Genomic DNA, 18,924 nt, shown 5'->3' with positions numbered 1-18,924 from the left:
TGCCCCATTCACGCTTTTTTTTTTTTTTTTTCCGTCCACGCGCTACATTTGGCGCTCTTGCGCGCTAGCTAATGAATTATGGCTAAAACTTCCTTATCCTTGGTTAAGAAAGCAGAAATTGTGACCCTATGGAAAACTGGCAAGTCAATGTCAGCTATTGCAAGAGAGCTGGGAATCTCTAAAAGCACCGTCCACATTGTGGTGCAACCGCTCCAAGACAGGAGACCTTGATACATCACTGAAGCGGAAGAAAGGCTCAGGGAGGGGCCACGAAAAAACTACAAAAAGAACGGATAACATTTTAAAAAGGATTGTTATGGAACATCCATCAATGCCAGCCAAAATTTTGAAGTCTCAAAACCCTGATCTGCTTAGGAACGTATCTGAACGGACTGTGCAACATCGATTGCAGAAAGACCTTGGTCTCCCAAGACCTTGTCTCCCCATGTCGTGTTGCAGTAAAGAAGCCACTCCTCACTAAGCCTATGAAAAAAAAAAAGGATGGCTTTTTGCAGAAAATATTTGAAGTGGACTGAAAAGGATTGGGAAAGGGTAGTTTTTAGCGATGAATCTAACTTCCACATTATTCGTAGCGCTGGCAAAAAAGTAAGGAGGCCCCAAGGATCTAACCGCTATGCATCAAAATACACAGTCAAGACTGTGAAACATCCAGCTTATGTGATGGTATGGGGATGTTTCAGCGGATATGGGGGTAGTGGGGGATTATATTTTCTCCCAGAGAGCACGACAATGAATAGAGAGATTTATGAAAATGTCTTGAAAAATGAATTAGTCCCTTACAAGGAACTTTTGGGCATGCGTGTATTTATGCAAGATGGAGCACCTTGCCACCGATTTCACAAGGTCACAAACCTTCTTAAGGAATTTAATATTCAGAAATTGGACTGGCCAGGCAATTCACCAGATTTAAAGAAACCCAATTGAAAATTGCTGGGCATACATGAAACAGAAACTGAAGGCACTAGCAGATGAGAAAAACGTCCCTCCCCAAATTGAAGGATGCCATCTGTAAATTTTGGTTTGAAGACATGGATGCACAATATTTCAAAGATTTAGCACATTCAATGCCAAGAAGGTTAAAAGCTGTACTCAAAAATAATGGAGAAATGTCTAAGTATTGAAAAAAATATAAGTGAACTAAAATTTTCCCTTTTATTTTCTTTTTTTATATCATTGCTATGATTTATTTACAAATGTAGTGGGCGTTCTGTTTTTTTTTTTTTTGCGCCAACTGTGTGTGTGTGTATATATATATACACACACATAATGAATAATTGTTGATTAGATTGTAAGGTTACAATTCTACCTCAATTTTCACAGGTAGTTCATTGTTTATCATACACACAACACATACACACAAAACAAACACACACACAATTTTGGGTTTCCACAACAACACACATTACATAACATTATTATAATATATAATATATTATTATTATATAATATATTATATATATTTATATAGTTATATATTATAATAATTATATATATATTGTTATGTTAATGTGTTTTTATGTATGTACAATGTGTATGTATGTATGTATATATGTATAGTATAATATATATATAATATATATAATATAATATAGTTATAATAATATATTATATATTATATATTATTATATATACATATGACACATATACACATAATATAATATTATATAATATATATATATATATAGTATATATATATTATTTATAATATTTATTATATATTTTATATGTAATAATGTATATGTATATTATATTAATATATAGTATATTTATATATATTATAATTATAATATACTATATACATATATACATAATATGCATATACATTATATACATACATATATAACAATACATACATACATATATAATATATTATTACTATTAAATATATATATATATATATATAATATATATATATATAATATTATGTTGTAATGTGTGATGTGTGTTGTTGTGAGTGTGATGTGTGTGTGTGTATGTGTGTGTGTGTGCATATAAACAATGAACTACCTGTGAAAATTGAGGTAGAATTGTAACCTTACAATCTAATCAACAATTATTCATTATTGCACCCCATTAACAAATGATTTAAAAGAACGGAATTGTAAAAAAATTTTAATTAATCTCAAAAGATAAAAATTTTTTAAATAATCTCAAAGAAAAAATGACTTACTGGAATGTTAATCAAGTAAAAAAAGGTGCACAAGACCTACATGTGTGCATTTACAATAATGGCCTTATACTGATAAATGGATATGTAAAGAAAAAGAATTACTTTTTAATATTTAATAAAAAATATTGTATCAACTGGTTTTCTCCTAAGCATTTTAAGTATATTCTTGATAATTCCCTATGTATTGAAAAATCCTTAAAATGCAGACTTACAATCCGTGCATGACAAGTGCTTCTAATGTTGTGCATACTAAAAAAAATTAAAATCCAAGACTTTATAAAGCCAGACATTTTAATTGCTTGAGTCCATATGACTTCCAGTATTCAAAATAAAATATTAGTAATCTATTAGCAGGGGTACAGTGCTGCCAGAGCTCACTGGAGCACCGCTCTGGCACCTCTGCAAGCAGATGGTGTGATGTGAGAGAAGGAAAGATGAAGAAAGGATGGATGCTTGTGAGAACCTGTTGATGACAGCAAGAAAATATTAATAAGACATTACTTATAAGCTGATAAATATTACAACATTTTCTGCTTTTTCATTAGGCTTGGATAGTATTTCGATTTTTATATATTTAAAAAGTAATTAGTGAATGCAAACATGAAATGTGACATACATATAAACTGTATAGGAAATGGCAGACATTTGTCAGGCCCTAAAGAGCTCCGGCACCTATAAAATTGACACTGCACCCCTGTCTATGAGTAGCTATAATATACTTTGATTATTTAAAGTTTTCTCCAAAAAGTTATTTTCTCATGTTTATTTTTCAAACATTTCACAGACTTATGCATTTACTAAACATCATTGTAAATTCATCTGGTGTGATTATAAGCTGTCTACATGGAAAAAATGGCATTATTATTATTATTATATAATAAACTGTGTACAACCAATGTATAATAAAAAGCTAAGTAAGTTGCATGTGTACAGTAACTTATGGCACATTCCAATACACAATGAATCCCGAACCTATATTAAGACTAGCTTTTACCACACAGAAATACTATATAAAATAGGGAATATTGCAGCACTGAATATTTTTCAAATTCAGACATCAAAGAACACAAATGCTTCCAAAAATAATTCAATCATACAAAGATTAGGAAATACTGTATATTGGTTGATTTACCATACCTTTTACAGATACTAAAGAATTTACAATTAAAGTGACCATGAATGGCATACAAAAACTAGATTCCATACAAAACAAATCTACTAGTAGACAAATATCTTTTTTTGTTATTGCAACTCTTTTTCATCACCTCTATACCACATCTGGTTGCTAATTGAACACAAGCTAATCCTATCTTCCAGAAGAAACATCAAGTTATTGTGCTATGCTAAGAGACTAAAGCAAACAGATTGAATAAACTTTAAAAATTCTTAAGAAGTACGTACTGAAAAGGATGATAAAAACATAAACAAGAACTCCAAAGTTATGGAAAGATAATGAAGCACCATAATGATTCTCTTCTTTCCAAAGAGAAACCTAATGTTGATATAAGTACATGGTTCAAATTTGGATTTTTTATAACAAAAGCTTCTACATTTTCAATACAATATATCTAAAAATCTTGTTGAATATAGATAAAATATCACCATCATATATATAAAAAAAGTTACCTAAATAAAATTACACATCACAATCCTGGATTCTATTATATTGTACTTGTGCAATTTAATTACAAAGATCATAAAATAAACATGTCTTCTTTTAAACTGGCAAATAAACAGATGTTCCTCTTCAACAAAATTTTGTATACACCTCCCTTCAAAGTAGTTCTTTTTTAATGAACTTTGCACCTTTATGAGTGCTGAGTATTTGTACATTTCAAATTCAGTAACGTAAATTTATACTACACTTAACTTTCAAAATGATATTTTCAAGGCAATGCCTTACAATGAACACCTAACATTAGAGGTAAATAAATCTTTTTATGACACCAGCTTGTACCTTGGCCTTTCCATTTCTGTGGCAATAAACACTGCATAAAAAACTGTTATCCTTCTCAAGATGCACAACCTTGGCAAATACTGCCTTAATGAGTTCTAAAAAGTCACTCTCATTATTTCAGTGGCTCTTAATCTGGGGTACCAGTACCCCCAAGGGGTATGAAACCTTCAACCTGGGGGTATGAGAAATCATAGCCAATAGTACTGCATATTTACCATGAGAAACTAAAACATATTTCCTAATTTTTATCTTACTATAATTGTCCCAATTACTTATTTAAAGTTGGTGCTGCAAACATCATCACTGATGAGAAACAAGAACAAAAGAGCTACTAAAAATGTGTTAGTGTGCACTATTAGTATTACTCATTTATGTGCATTCACTGTATCCTACTAATTGATACCTCATTTAAAATTTTAAAATAAGTGCCTTTGTTCAGTAATTGAATACATCTGATACTTTTCATATGTTTGTATTATATTTATACTGGATGGGGGTATGAGAAAATTTTCTGAGATATCAAGGGGTACGGGGACTGAAAATGTTAAAAATCACTGCCCTAAATGAACACTGGTACCTATCTCTTTAAATTTTCTTAATAACACTTTTGCAATGCAAAAGTTAATTTCTATATAACATCAAAACACTTTGCACACAAATCAGGTCCATAACAAATACAATTAGACAATTGACCAATATTATTACACATAAAACTAGCACCTTCTAATACATGTCTCATATTTTCTAAATAATGTATACAAGTTTGTAATGATGTATTGGGAAGCCTACTGAAAATATGAGATGCTACTCGAGCATGATACATAAAATAAAATTAATACTCTGGCATTTCTTTCTAACCCCAGTTAAGAATATTCTATGCTTTTATTTTACAGTCTTTGAGCTATCATGGTTTTGCCCACATATGTATATTTTATTGATTTATTATAAGTAGATATTGGTACAACAGTATATTAGCTATTTGAGTCATGGCATTCTTATTCTGGCAATGATTAATGCCAACTACAAACCACTAACAAATAAATACCAGTTTACAAGTTTTTCACATCTATACACTGTTAATTACTTTAGTGTGTCTGACAGTAAGCTGAAGGACTAAGAATCATTCGTCTCCAAGTTCAATACTTATCTGCAATACATAATATGGCTGGAACAATAACTGTTACCCTATCTCACCTATTACTGAAAAAATCATCTCTAACAAAACAATTTGACACATCTACAAATTCCAAACCATAGGCCATCACAATACAATACATATACAGCACACATATACACAAATATATCAGAATAACCAAAACCCAAATCCACAGAAACTTAGCATGACGTTTTTAAAACCCATGTAGGAACTTGAGCCATGATCTTTTAACTACAAAGCAATAATATAAAGTGCACTATACTGTAATATATGAATACACTCAAATGTTGCACCAATTCTACAACCCAAGGTTTCCAGTATATGTACTATATTGCCTACTTTATAAATGTACTGAAATTGTAAACATTAATTAGAAAATATGAGTTATAACAAAAAAAAAATTTCTATACAATACTTACTCAATTTCTAAAATAGTAATTAATTCACATATAATACAGTTTCTTAAATCTTAGCTGCAGAAATTGTGTTTCTTGTTCATAATATTCAGCAGAAAATGTTAAATTTAAATAAATATATACTATTTTTTAAAATGTAACATATGCTACAACTACTTTAGAAAGTGCTTTGCTGTTAGAACTGTGATCAATCAGAACTCTACAGTTATACTTATCCTCACTCAGTTTAATATCAGTGGAAAATTACTAAGTCGTTATCTGTAGGAGGCTAGTGCAGGTCGTACCAAACAAAGCAATATAGCTCATAAAAGCACTGTGATGCCAAAATCAATCCTAGGTATATAAGAAACAACCAACATCAAAAAAAAAAAAAAAACTGTACTTAAAAGGCCATGTATATACCTGCAAATGGTTGAAAAGCACCTGAAAACTATGTAAATTCAAACTGAAAATGAAAACACCATTCTTGTACAGGTTATTTATCTGCTATATGTAATTTTATACCCCTATTATTAAAGTAAAAGTTAACAAATTCTTATTCATTTGCAATCTACCTAGCCATCACAAGACCAAGGCATATCTGAGTGAATATCAAAATGAATCAGTTGAAATTCCATTGCATGTACAGTCAAGTACAAAATCCAAACAGAACTCTGACATACTTCTGGTCTATATTAAGTATTAGGTCTCAACAGAATATAATACTACACGGTACCCTCATATTTGAATTCAATCCCCATATTCAAATACGCTATTTAAGATCATATGCAATATAATAAACTCTGGGATTTTATTTATTAGCAAATACAGTACATAGTATACAGTTTGTATTAAGTAAGAAAGATTATGTCTTGTATTAGAAAAGATTATTAAAACCTTGAATCTGACGTTATTTTGATTATCAGGAAAATATGTAAAGATACTTTTCACAAAGGAACAAAATTATCCTAAAAAATATGACAGCTTCCACTGTGTCACCATGAGATGCTACTTGTTAAGGCAATCAGGGTGCTTTCATATATACCAGGAAAACTGGAAGGCATACATTTAAGGAAGATGCTTTTGATAGCCAACTACAAATAATGGTATCCCCATACATAAATAACATTTGCAGTGTTTAGTATTTTCTTGCAGAGCCAAAAAGTAGTAAAGTATCTTCTTTCATAGGCTACCAAGAAGTAACACTACGGTATCACAGTCCTGCAAATTTTTCTTACCTGTTGATACAACAGACCTGTAGAGATTTCTTGAATAAATGAAGAATATTAACAGATATACTCTGCACTTGCATCAATATATTTCTATAATAAATTCTCTTCTATTAGTACAATATATCTTTCAAAGTTGCCTCAATCTACAGCACAAACAAAAAGGAATGTAATAGTGTACTATCACTGATAAAAATTTTTTCCATAATTTTTTAGTTATAGCAAAACTGAAACTAACCTATGGCAGTGAGGTAGGCCTAATGACTTTCTCTTTTCCAAGCCCTGAGAGGTGAGTGGAATTTTCTTTAATTGTATGCCTCTCTGTAATGGCTGTACATCTACTTCAAAAATTCTATATTCATAAATGATTATTGCTATTCTTATAACAAATCCTCATTAATAACAACTTTCCTTCGCTCTTCCCCACCACTATTATTCTCAACAGTAATGGGTTCTTGGTCTATGAAAGAGAAACCAGGAGGGTTAAATGCTTCAATTGTTTGTAATTCATCTCCATTCAATAAGCACTTTGAACTTTCTTTAAGTTCTGGGTCTAATGCACCAATGCTATTTGCACTACACCAACCTCGAGATTGTTCCACTTCTTGTGTAACAACTAGGAAGAGTTCTTTATCTTTATTTTTCAATTCTTCTCGAAGGTAATTAGTAAGTTCTTGCTCCTAAAAGAAAAAATTTGAATAAAATTACTCATTCATTCTATTTACCCCTACACTTATTCTGAATACAGAGCACTACTAAATCTAAAATAAAACTTAAATTCAAAACTCTATATATCATGCCATCTTTGGTAAATGTGCATTCCATATTTGCTCAAAGTGAATTCTTAAGGTTTAATGTCAGCCACTCAACAAAGTTATTTAAAATGTGAATTTGGAGCAGTTTTATTAATATTAATATTATTTTGGGAGTAGACCCTCTCTCAAACATGTTTTGTTGAAAAGGATTGCTGCTTCAGCTCCATTAATTTTATATAGTCTTCTCTATTTTCCTTATCAGAGACTTTGCTGTGTTGCTCAAACGGGCAAACAATGTACCAAAGGGGATCGCCTAATCCAATAAGTCATTTACAATATTCTTTATTACTATTCCCATTACAATCTACTCTCTCTCTTGCGGCGTTTCACCCAGATCTGCCAAGGCATTATCACAGTGATGGTTGCTGTAGGACGGAATCTTGGTGGAGAGTCCTTCCCTATATATAGTGGTCATGCAAGTGCTCACAGGTGCTCCCGCAGGACCCAGTGAGGGGTGTCCAGGTTTTCATTGGCTGGCAGCCAGGCGTTGCTCATCAAACACCACGCCCTCACCGCCCACCAACAGCACGTCGAGAGAGAAGACGATATAATCGAAAGGGCCCCTAGTCAGCGACGCCTATGCCTCCTAGAGGCTTTATTCATCTTGGAACAGAAACCCATCCTGAATAAGACACAGGAACCCTTCCTGCTGCCTACCTGTGTGAGAAAGGCCCAGGACCCCCCTCCAGAAGATAACACTAGAGCCCAGGAAGGGATCAACATTGATGAAGATGCTGGTAATACCAGGAGTGATGTCACCACGGTCGTAGCCAATGAAAACGCGGCTCCCAGTGAGGGCACCCGCCTGAGGAGATTGGCACAGCTCGAGCAACACCTGGCTGCCACCGAATGAAAACCTGGACACCCCTCAATGGGTCCTGCGAGAGCTCCTGTGAGCGCTCGCATGACCACTATATATAGGGAGGGACTCTCCACCAAGATTCAGTCCTAAAGCAACCATTGGTGTGATAATGCCCTAGCAGATCTGGGTGAAATGTCCAGAGAGAGAGAGAGAGAGAGAGAGAGAGAGAGAGAGAGAGAGAGAGAGAGAGAGAGAGAGAGAGAGAGAGAGAGAGAGAGAGAGAGTAGATTGTAATAAGAATAGTAATAAAGAATATTGGAAATAACCCTACCGGATTCGAAGATCCCCCTAGGCACGTTGCTTGGCTGTTTGAGCAACACAGAAAAGTCTCTGATAAGGAAAACAGAGAAGACTCTGTATAAAATTAATAGAGCTGAAGCAGCAATCCTTTTCAACAAGATATTATTATTATTTCTTACTTGCACAAAATTTCTTAAGGAGTAAGCTAAAAAAAGTCAACTATCTTAATATAATTAGATAACGCGACCACCGTCACATTTCTCAACTCACATGATTAACCTAAAGAATTTGTCCTTGAATGAAAGGTGAAAACTGCAGCAAAATAAAACAAACTAGTTGAATGACAAAGTAAGAAGCTGAAAGCACTGGAAGAAAAGTTACAAGTAGAAAGTACTACAAGTGCAGCCAAGGGGAAGTTACAAAGAACCTTTTAGTGCAATCTAAAGGTGCACTGTAGTACTTCTAAGTGGTACACTCCTACCGGAATTTTCAAGAATAAAAAACAGGCTTTGATGTAGGAAAAACATGTTTCTGGTAGTTGCTGTTGGGTCCTCAATGGAGTTACCCTCCATGTTGTGCCAGTGCTCTCCATGGTGTCTAGACTAATATAAAAAATATATCTTTTAGCCTGGTCTTACTGTACCAGGTATTGTGTCATAATGATAAACACTATGACATGTGATGGGAGTATAATGGACTCAAAGACAAGAGGGCATTTTCTTTCATCTTCAGCGAGGCTGAACCCAGTTTTTCCCATGTCAAAATCTATAAGTGACTAATGCGCATGCGCATTGGCCATCTTGTTTAAGACCGGGTCAGTTAAAAGACCATGGACTACTACTCTGTTGACGAACGTAGGAGGATCACTTACCCAAATCCCAGGGCTTTTTGGTAGGGAAAAGCTGGGGGGGAGGGTTTAAGGCCTCAACAGTGACAACCTAAAAATAAGGTTTTACTACCCAAAACCTGTTTTTCGATAGCGTAGTCACTGTTTTTACCCTCAAAGGAGATTTTAAAAAGAAATTGACAGGTGACGAAAGGCTTAAGCTCTCCTCCGATTCCGCGTTGGCCGAGACGGGATTCGAGCTTCAGACCACCGAATTGGCAGCCAAGCGTGAAAACCACTCATCCAGCGAGGAACTAGAAGGCCAACAACGTACTTACTTCCCTAATAAATACATATCATGCAACTTAGGAAAGGAGTGTGGGTCTGCCTTTTTAATTAGGGATACCAAAATTATTAGCTCTTGTTGAGAGAGTGCTTTATTAGTGCTAGGGTGTAGGAGAATCAGACTTTCTGGGATGTTTGCCATGACCTCTAGGTTAACCTTAAGAACTTGAAATGAGCAAAATGTTTTCTCTGCTAAATTGAGTTTCCTAACAAGAATAGATTTCCTTCTTAAAAGATCCTCATTCTTGGTCAAGAATGATGGGCCAGGGGATAATAATAATTGATTATCAGCAGCTTGTGTGATATATCCTCTCCATCTAAGAGAGCCCAGTTCACTAATACCAGCTCCTGATGCTAATGCAATCAGGAAGATCGCTTTTTGTAGTATGTGAATTACGGTTGTATTGGGTCTGCTGAACTGAAAGGTAGATTAAAGTCTCAGTACCCTATTCAGGGACCAAGTGATTGGAACTCTTTCAGGAGTGTTCTATGCTGGTTTAATCCAAAATCCAAAAAGCAAGGTGTCCTTTAATGCTGCCTAGTATGCCACGACTGTTGTAACCGCAAGACATTTGTCTTCAAAAAGGTATATAAAAAATTTAAGTGTTTTTACAGAAATCTCGACTGGGCTCTAAAAGTGTTCCTATAGAAATCTCGACTGGGCTCTCAGTATGGATATAATCTAACCATATCTTCCATGCAGACTGGTATTGCCGGACAGATGATGTCTGCAATTTATGCGCTAGGTACATAGCAATGTTAGGTGAGGAGTTTTCACAGTAAATATCTAAAAAATCCAGAAGTGAAGGTCTCACCTCAGAAAGGAGATTGCATAAACAACTTTTGCTCCTACTTTCTGGGATAGGACAGCGGACAGTAGTGGAATTGATCTTTTCGCCCACTAATACTGATGAAGTAATAGGAACCAATGCATGTTCGGCCAATTTGGGACTGTTAACTAAGCCGTTCCTTTGAAGGTTAGGAGTTTGTTCAAAACCTTCCAGTCTTGTAGGAAGGCATCTCATGCTGTTGCTTGACTGTCCAAGTTTGGGGACACATATACTGGGAGTGTGATTCTCATACACATACTGGTAGTTTGTGATTCTCGTATGTGGCGAACAGGTCCACTTCCAGTTGTGGAAGCAGGTTGGCTATCTTCTGAAAAGAGTGGTTGTCCAATGCCCACTCTGCTGAGGCTATTGTTTTCCTTGATAGAGAGTCTGCTATTACACTGAGAGACCCTGTGAGGTGAATTACAGACAGGTGCCACTTCTTTACTTATGCCATTCAAAGGATGGCTACCATTATCATATTGAGAAGAGCAGAGCATGATCCTAATTTCTTGATGCAGGATACAGCAGTTGTTTTGTCTAGAACCAAGAGAATGTGTCTCTTCTGGAGGTTTGAGTTTTTTGAAAGACAAAAAGACAGCTATCAGCTCCAGGAAATCGATATGAAAATTCCTCAGAGTAGCTGACCACCTCCCTGCCATCTAACAATCCTCCTAATGACATCCCCAACCTGTCAACAAGGCACTGTCTCTCTTACAGATAAAGGAGTTGAAGGAGTCAAGGTGACCTATTTCGCCAGAGATTCCTTCCGGGTCCAAGGCCGAAATTTCCTCTACTTTCTGATTCTTTTGCTGAAATCAGTCTCGCATTTATTTTCTTGTGTGTGATACCCAAAATTTGTTGTTTTTCAATTGTAATCTGATTATTGGATCTATTACTGATGCATACTGCAACAGACCCATCATATGGTCTAACTGCCATCTGGAAACTCTGGGCTGTGCCAGGAACCTTTTGAGGTTTTCCTTATTCTGTTCTGAGTTTTTTAGGAAGAGACAACTAGCCTTGAAGAGTATCCCAATGCAGTCCCAGCCACTGAAGGCATCTGATGGGTGTGAGGCAGGATTTTTTCCAACTTATTATAAAACCTTTTGACTGGAGTCTGTTGACCACTGCTCATAGGTTTTCCAAGCACTCTTTTCTTGTGGATCCCCAGATTAGCAGTAGTCTAGGTAAGCTAGTACGTAACTGTATTCCTTCTTTTCTGAGTTCATGGACAACTACTGTTACTAATTCTGAAGCCTATTTATCAAATTCGAGTGTTCTTGGTGTAAAACTTGGCTGTTGCCTAGGATCATAAAATAATGTAACATGTTTTTACTTACCTTAGCTTAGATTACTACTTAATCTAGGTTATTTAAAATGCCTTTTGAATATGTAATCAAAGGTTATAGGTTTCAAATTAAATCTACTATGTGGTCAAAATTATTCTCACTGAATCTGTTAGGCTATAATCTCATGTATGCTCTAGGCTATTGTAGACATCATTATCTGCAAGGATTATCTAAATTAATAATAAATTTTGGAACATTTCATTAGCTAGAACCTAGATAAAATTACAACTTTGTAAAATTTTGCATTTTTCACAAATAGCATACATGAGGCCATAAGAAAGAACCATCCTTGTGCTCACAAAACAAAGGCCAGTTTTTGGCTTTCATACCAGAAATAAATACTTGTTCCACAGTTTAAACTAAAAATTTTTAACTGTAGCTTAAAAATAACCATTTAACTTTATAAAGTTTAAGTATTTCCATGATGAAAATAATGAATTAAAACAATCTTTGCTGAATAGCACTGGCTTGTAGTCTTCACACTGTGAGGACTAGAAGAGTAATGGCCCATGGTCTTTTAACAGGCTGGGTTGCAAACAAGATAGCTAGCATGCATGCACATTAGTCATTACTACTTCCAGATTTTGACACTGGAAAAACTGGGCTCAGCCTTGCTGAAGACGAGAGAAAATTACCTCTTGTTTATGAATGCATTATACACTATCATATGTCACAGTGTTTATCATTACGACACAATAAAAAGCTACCTGACCAGGCTAAAAGGTGTTTCTTTGATATTAGTCTTGTCAACATGGAGAGCGTTATCAAAATACCTATTACTATACAGTGTAACCTCGGTTTTCGTACGCCATGGCTTTCATACGACAAAATTTTTTTCTTGGGTTTCGTACGTTTCCTCGGATATCATACATTCAGAAATGCTGCTTCTGGGGTCCACTGCATGACTAAGCCCCATACCAGCTGCCATACAAAGCATCCTGTGTTCTCTCGTGACACACACTGCTTTGTGGTAGTTGTTTTTTGTGCTTTTGTGCTTTTTTATTTGAACACAACTGCTAAATAAGCCATCATGGGGCGAGAAACACTATAGAATTTAAGAACGAAATCATAGCAAAGTGTTGGAGGGCATTGCATGTTGATAACAATAAGACAATATCTATAAGAGCTGCTGCCCATGAATTTCAGGCCAGCAGAGGCTGCTTTGAAAAATTCAGTAAGCAAATAGGCATACATAATGTGCCTACTTTGGTGATTAAGGTCATGTTTACAAAGTGGAGTGATGTAAAAGATTTTGTGATAAATTATCATGCCAACAAAGATGTTGTAATCCATGTCTCCAACATTTTTAATGGCAATACCATGTTCCATTTTAGGTAAATCTTAAAAAGATGGCAAAAACAAATATCTTTGGGCAGTTTTGTTGTGTGACAGGGGTCCAGTGACTCTCAAGCTGGTCCTAGTGCTAGTAAAAACCAGAGGGGAAATAAACCCCAGATAACACCAGTAAAAAATGAAAAGTAATCCCATATAAGTCCTTGATACCTGAAATCCTTTTGAAGGGGATTCTCCTTCCAAACAATAACCTCTCCTCCTCCTCCTCCTCCTCCTCCTGACCTTCTCTTCATTTTCCATACCTAACAAGAGTCTTCCATTAAGGTTAGAGTGATGTTAAATACATTAATTGTATTTACATTATTCCTTGTGGGAATTACTATTTCAGTTTTCATACGTTCCAGACTACGTGGGAGGTTCTGGAACGGATTATGTACAAAAACCAAGGTTCCACTATATGGAAAGGGAAAAATGAAAACAAGACTTAAATAAAATAAAATAAAATAATGACATAATATTCAGAAAATACTGATGACTAAAAACTCCATAAAAATGACATTTTTATAATAAAATAATGTTTTATATTATATACATATACTTACCAAGTAATTACATTGCTTACAGTTTCACCCTTGCCAGCAGATTAAAATGTGACAATTTTGGTAGCACTAGTTACATTGTTGGTGTAGGTATTGCCCCGCACACTTCCAGGGTAAGAGAGGAACACCTTCAGAAAGTAGTCAAGTGTTTTCGCCCATTCCCATTTGCGGGAAGGAGGGAGGGCTCTGACTCGTAATTACTTGGTAAGTATATATGTAGTAAAAACATTATTTTATCCTAAATATGTCATTTTTATATTTAGGTAACTTACCAAGTACAGGCAGTCCCCGGTTTACGATGGTGTTCCGTTCTTGAGACATGTCATAAACCGAAAATCATCGTAAGCCGGAAAACTTTGTTAACTGCATTTTAATGCATTTTCCATAAAAAACTTAAAACATTGATTAATTTGTATTTTTGGAATAATATTTCTTCCATCAGATCAGCATTGTAAGCTTCGTAACCCTGGAACATGTGTCGTAAACCTGGAAATAATTTCTGATGAATTTAATTGAAAAGTGTAGTAACCTCGGAACGTTGTAAGCTGAACCCGCCATAAGCCGGGGACTACCTAATTACATGGCTAAACCCAAAATTGACCCAGAGGTGGGATATAGTTAATTATGCCTCACACATTATTACTGATAATGAACAGAGAAGTAGAAAATAAATGCAATGAACCAATGCTTGTTGTTCTTCACCTGATAGAGAGCTGCTACAGGAAGGTACTGCCTCTGGTCAGCACTCATCTTATCCATGCAGGGTGTGGCTAATTGGCCAGAATCACCTCTACAACAGTGGGTTTTGTAGCAAGGTATGAAATTGGTGACTACTAAGCATGCAACTAGTCAGTTGCCCCTGCCCTGGGCATGTAGCTGACTAAACAAGACCAGATTATACAATACACACCAACACCTGGTATCAAGGCAAAAATACAGTTAGGAAGGGAAGCTTCATACGCTTCCTCCCCTAACACCCTGCCAGCCACAGATAACAGCCCTAATGCACTGCACTTGCCATAAACCACTTCCACATACTTCAAATAATGTGTTACAAAGACATAAACACTTCCCATGTGTAGCCTGTAAAATGGATGCAATAGACAAATTATGTCTACAAGACCATGATGTGGCTACTGATTTGATGTCTTGAGCTTTAACTCTCACTAAATTAAGGCCATCCTCTCCAACCTGCTTATGGGATTCCTTGATCAGATCCTTCAGGAAAAAAGCCAAGCCATTCTCAAGACATGGTCACTGTCGGATTCTTAACCAAGCACCGCAAATGATTCCCCCTCATTTTGGGACCACCTTGATGTGGTGAGAGGGCTCTCAAACCTCAGGAATTTCTTCCTAGGTTTGAACCTAAGAGTCCCATATAACTATATATTTTTGTCAAAATTTTCCAAATCTAATATAAAAGAAAATATATGGCTTAACGTGAAGTTAAATCTGAAGCTAAATAGTGAGAACTGTGGTAGATCCATCATCTACCTGACAATGTTCGGACCTGTTTTTTTCAGGCGGAACTATTTTGTGGAACTGAACCACAGATTCCTGGGGGTGGCTGGTTCTAGAAATAGAACTCTCAGCATTCTGTCCAGTTTGCCCATAATATGATTAGGATTGGGATAACTGTATTATCGTAATACTCTTAGACCTAGCAAGCGGGTTTTGCTTACACTTGGCCCATACTAATCATGTTATGCCATCCCCTTTTGGGGTAGGGTAGGGATGCAGACATTTGGGAGTCATTTCTCACTTGTGCCATTGGTAGAAGATTTAACCTCATGAAAAGCCAATGATATCTTTTCAAGATTTTTTTTTTTTAAATATTTTTATGATTAGTGAACTTGAAGTTGATGACTATTGGCACGTCAATCCCGAATCTCCTTGGTACAGTCTCAAACACTGAAAATACTACAAAGGAATACCCTGTTCCAAGTAAAATACATCCAGAACACCAAAAAAAGTACACAGAAACTCTAAAAGAAAGAAACAAAAATCAATTAGTAAACTCCAATATCATAACTATGGAACCATATATATAATAATACTAATTCTGAATTAGAGACAAGCAATCCTCCCACCAATACAGAAAAACATAATCCTAATAGACAAGCAGCATATGTGAAACAAGGACTGAAAAGAAATATAAATTACCAACTGAATCCCACATTGGTACATTTCTGGGCTCAGTTCGTGTCGCTGCGCGAAATATCCTTTAATCCATTATTTCTAAGGTAAATGTACTAACACATACCAGAGAATAAATAAAATAAAATAAACAAAAGGTCAGTACTATTGACTCGCTCACCCTCCAAGAGGGTGTCGGTATGAACACTATGGCGAGTGAGACCACTACCACGAACCACTTGCCAATAGAAATCTCCTACTACAAAACCCCCACTAGAGGGGAGCCGACCCACAGAGTGGGCAGCAACTACTACCACTTCATCCCATGCTGCCGACTGCTGCGCCTCTGGTGGCCATCCTTTTCAGTTAGCGCACCGCGTACACACGTGCCCTTTTTTGCTCTGTGTTTTTTGTGCCCCTATCTTGGATTTACTAGTTATGGAGCGTGCAGCCATCGCAGCAGCTAAGTTAAGTAATCAGTTGTTATTGCTATTGGGTTTTTTCCGTCCTTGAGTCAGTATTTGCCGTTTTTAAGGTATAAATACGGGCTCTTGGTCGGAAGCATGGCAGCATGGTTCTGCCTCGTGGCGGGTTCGTTCTTGGTCTTCCATACCTAGAACCTTCCCTTATTTCCTTACGCTCTATTGTTAGTTATCTATTTTATGTTAGGGGTCCAGCCTACTGGGTTTATGTCATGCATGCATGTCTTCTTTACCTTGCGTAGGCATCTTCCATCCAGACCCTAGCCACAGCTCTTAGTATCGGCCCCGGCTAGCTTTGAGTGGTAGACTTTCTTTCGGGTTAGTCGTACACTCCTGGATTTTTTCTCCTACTGATTTATTTTCTTTCTTTACGTTAAGTGATTTTTTGTTATTTTATATTTTAGGTTAGCCTACGGCGTCTGGCATTTCACGTAGCCTAGGTTATGTATTACCTTGGTATCCACCATTATTGCTTCCGCTCTTCAGTTCGGTTGCTTCTGTATAGCATCTCACTGATTAGTTGGTTGCTTTATCCTAGGCTATGTTGTTTCATTGTATTCGCATATTACCGCTCCGTGGTCACTATGTGATCACGGAGCAGCCAGGCGCCTGTCCAGTCACCTTACCCTCCTCCCGCTCTTCCATAGGGCCGGGGGGGGGGGTTGGTCTGTCCTCGCTCGCTCCACATACCCGTGCCTGCCTCCCTCTCTCCCTAGGCGGAGGGAGTAGGGGGGGCTGGACAGACCCAGGACTGGACCTGACCGTTCTCTGGCTTCACGGCGCGCTCGGATGACTAAGGGGGGGGGACTGGCCTTCCCCCCTCCGTCGTTACTCCGTCGCTCCGTTGCTAGCTCGAGTCTGTTTCGCCCTCTCGCTCTTTCCCGGCTTACTGGTGCTCTTTAATTTACGGAGCTCCGGCATCCACGTGGAAAGGTGCTAGTTCACCCTTGCGGGCGGACTGCAGGCGTACAGTTGGTCTTTCCTAACCACCCCGTCTCGCTGATATCGCGACACGAACACCGCCGCGCACCGGATTTATTCCGGTACGTTCTAGGGCTTTAGGTTTAAGTGTTTAGTATTTAATTTAAACTATAGTAAGTTTAATTTAAGCTACCTTAAGCCAAATCCCTCCGTTACCTACGTTATCACACCGGATCTCTCCGGGGTTCTAGCCTATTCAGGCGGTAAGGGAGGGGTTATGCCCAAAATTTTTTTGCGCTCCGGCATGACGCGGAGTTCTTTTAGCCTCTAGCCTGTAAGTGATATCTTTTACGATGCTCAGTATCTTTTCACTTACAGACCACCAACTGTGAGCATCCAGGATGCAATGCCATGCTCCAGGACCCCTGTGGGCATGAAGTCTGCAGATCCCATGCTCCATGCGCGACTCCGCACGGGAATCTACAAGTCTGGTTCCACGAGACCTGCACCATTTGCTACGATCTGGTGAGCCAGCTCTTGGACGGGGTAAGTATTCCCAACTTCGTTCGCTAATCCCTACAAGGTTATAGTTCTTAAGTTTAATTTTAATCTCTTATTTTAACTTAAGCTTGTTTTATATGGGATCTCGCATCCCCTATGTTTTTAGACTAAGCCTATTACTTAAGTTTAAACTTAAAACTAACAAATACCCTCTCTTCCAGGCTCCCGCCGTTAGAGACACCGCCCTGGCAACCCTGAGGGCTTGGGTCGGCGGTTTTGGCAAGAACGCCGCCAAGGGACAGCCCTACATTCTGGAGAAGAGGTTGGCTGTCCTAATCTTCCCCGGCGGCAAGTCAACGGGTTACGTCGACCCAGGCAGCCCCAACTATGGGGCGGCGATTCAGCAACAGCTCGCCGCTTTCGTTGAGTGAACCAGGCCAAGATATCTCGTCGGAAGTCGCGACACTTGATCTGAATATTGAACCAATGGTAGGTGTTGACGACCTGTTGGTCGAGGTAGGTACGTTGGACGCCCAAGGGCTTCCCTTGGGCGCCACTGGGTCTTCTACTCCTGCTAACTCTCCAGCTTCCTTCCAAGGCTTTACAGGAGCTGAGCTCCTTTATACTTCTCCTGATGCTTCCGTAAGACCTAAGGTCAAGGGACAGACGGTTGTGAAAACCCTAAGCAAGACGTCGTCGTCGTCCAAAAAGACTTCGTCGGCGTCAACATCTCGCAAGTCTCCGGCTACGAACCCCGGAGCAGAGAGGTCTAGAGCTTCTGGGTCCGGCTCCAA

The 18,924-nt window shown here is 37.4% G+C and overlaps 1 protein-coding gene across 1 annotated transcript in view; it reads right to left on the bottom strand.

The window, feature by feature from the left end:
- Positions 1 to 2,289: 2,289 nt before the first annotated feature.
- LOC135215380 (josephin-1-like) overlaps positions 2,290 to 18,924 on the bottom strand; it is a 315,685-nt gene continuing 299,050 nt past the window's right edge. Inside the window, exon 5 of the mRNA XM_064249959.1 lies at positions 2,290 to 7,608. Within this exon, the coding sequence (XP_064106029.1) occupies positions 7,309 to 7,608 (300 nt within the window). The 3' untranslated portion in view covers positions 2,290 to 7,308. The remainder of the gene's footprint in view (positions 7,609 to 18,924) is intronic.

The sequence above is a fragment of the Macrobrachium nipponense genome, chromosome 5 (assembly GCF_015104395.2).
Source record: "Macrobrachium nipponense isolate FS-2020 chromosome 5, ASM1510439v2, whole genome shotgun sequence".
Lineage (NCBI taxonomy): Eukaryota > Metazoa > Arthropoda > Malacostraca > Decapoda > Palaemonidae > Macrobrachium > Macrobrachium nipponense.
This window is presented reverse-complemented; position numbering and strand designations above follow the sequence as displayed.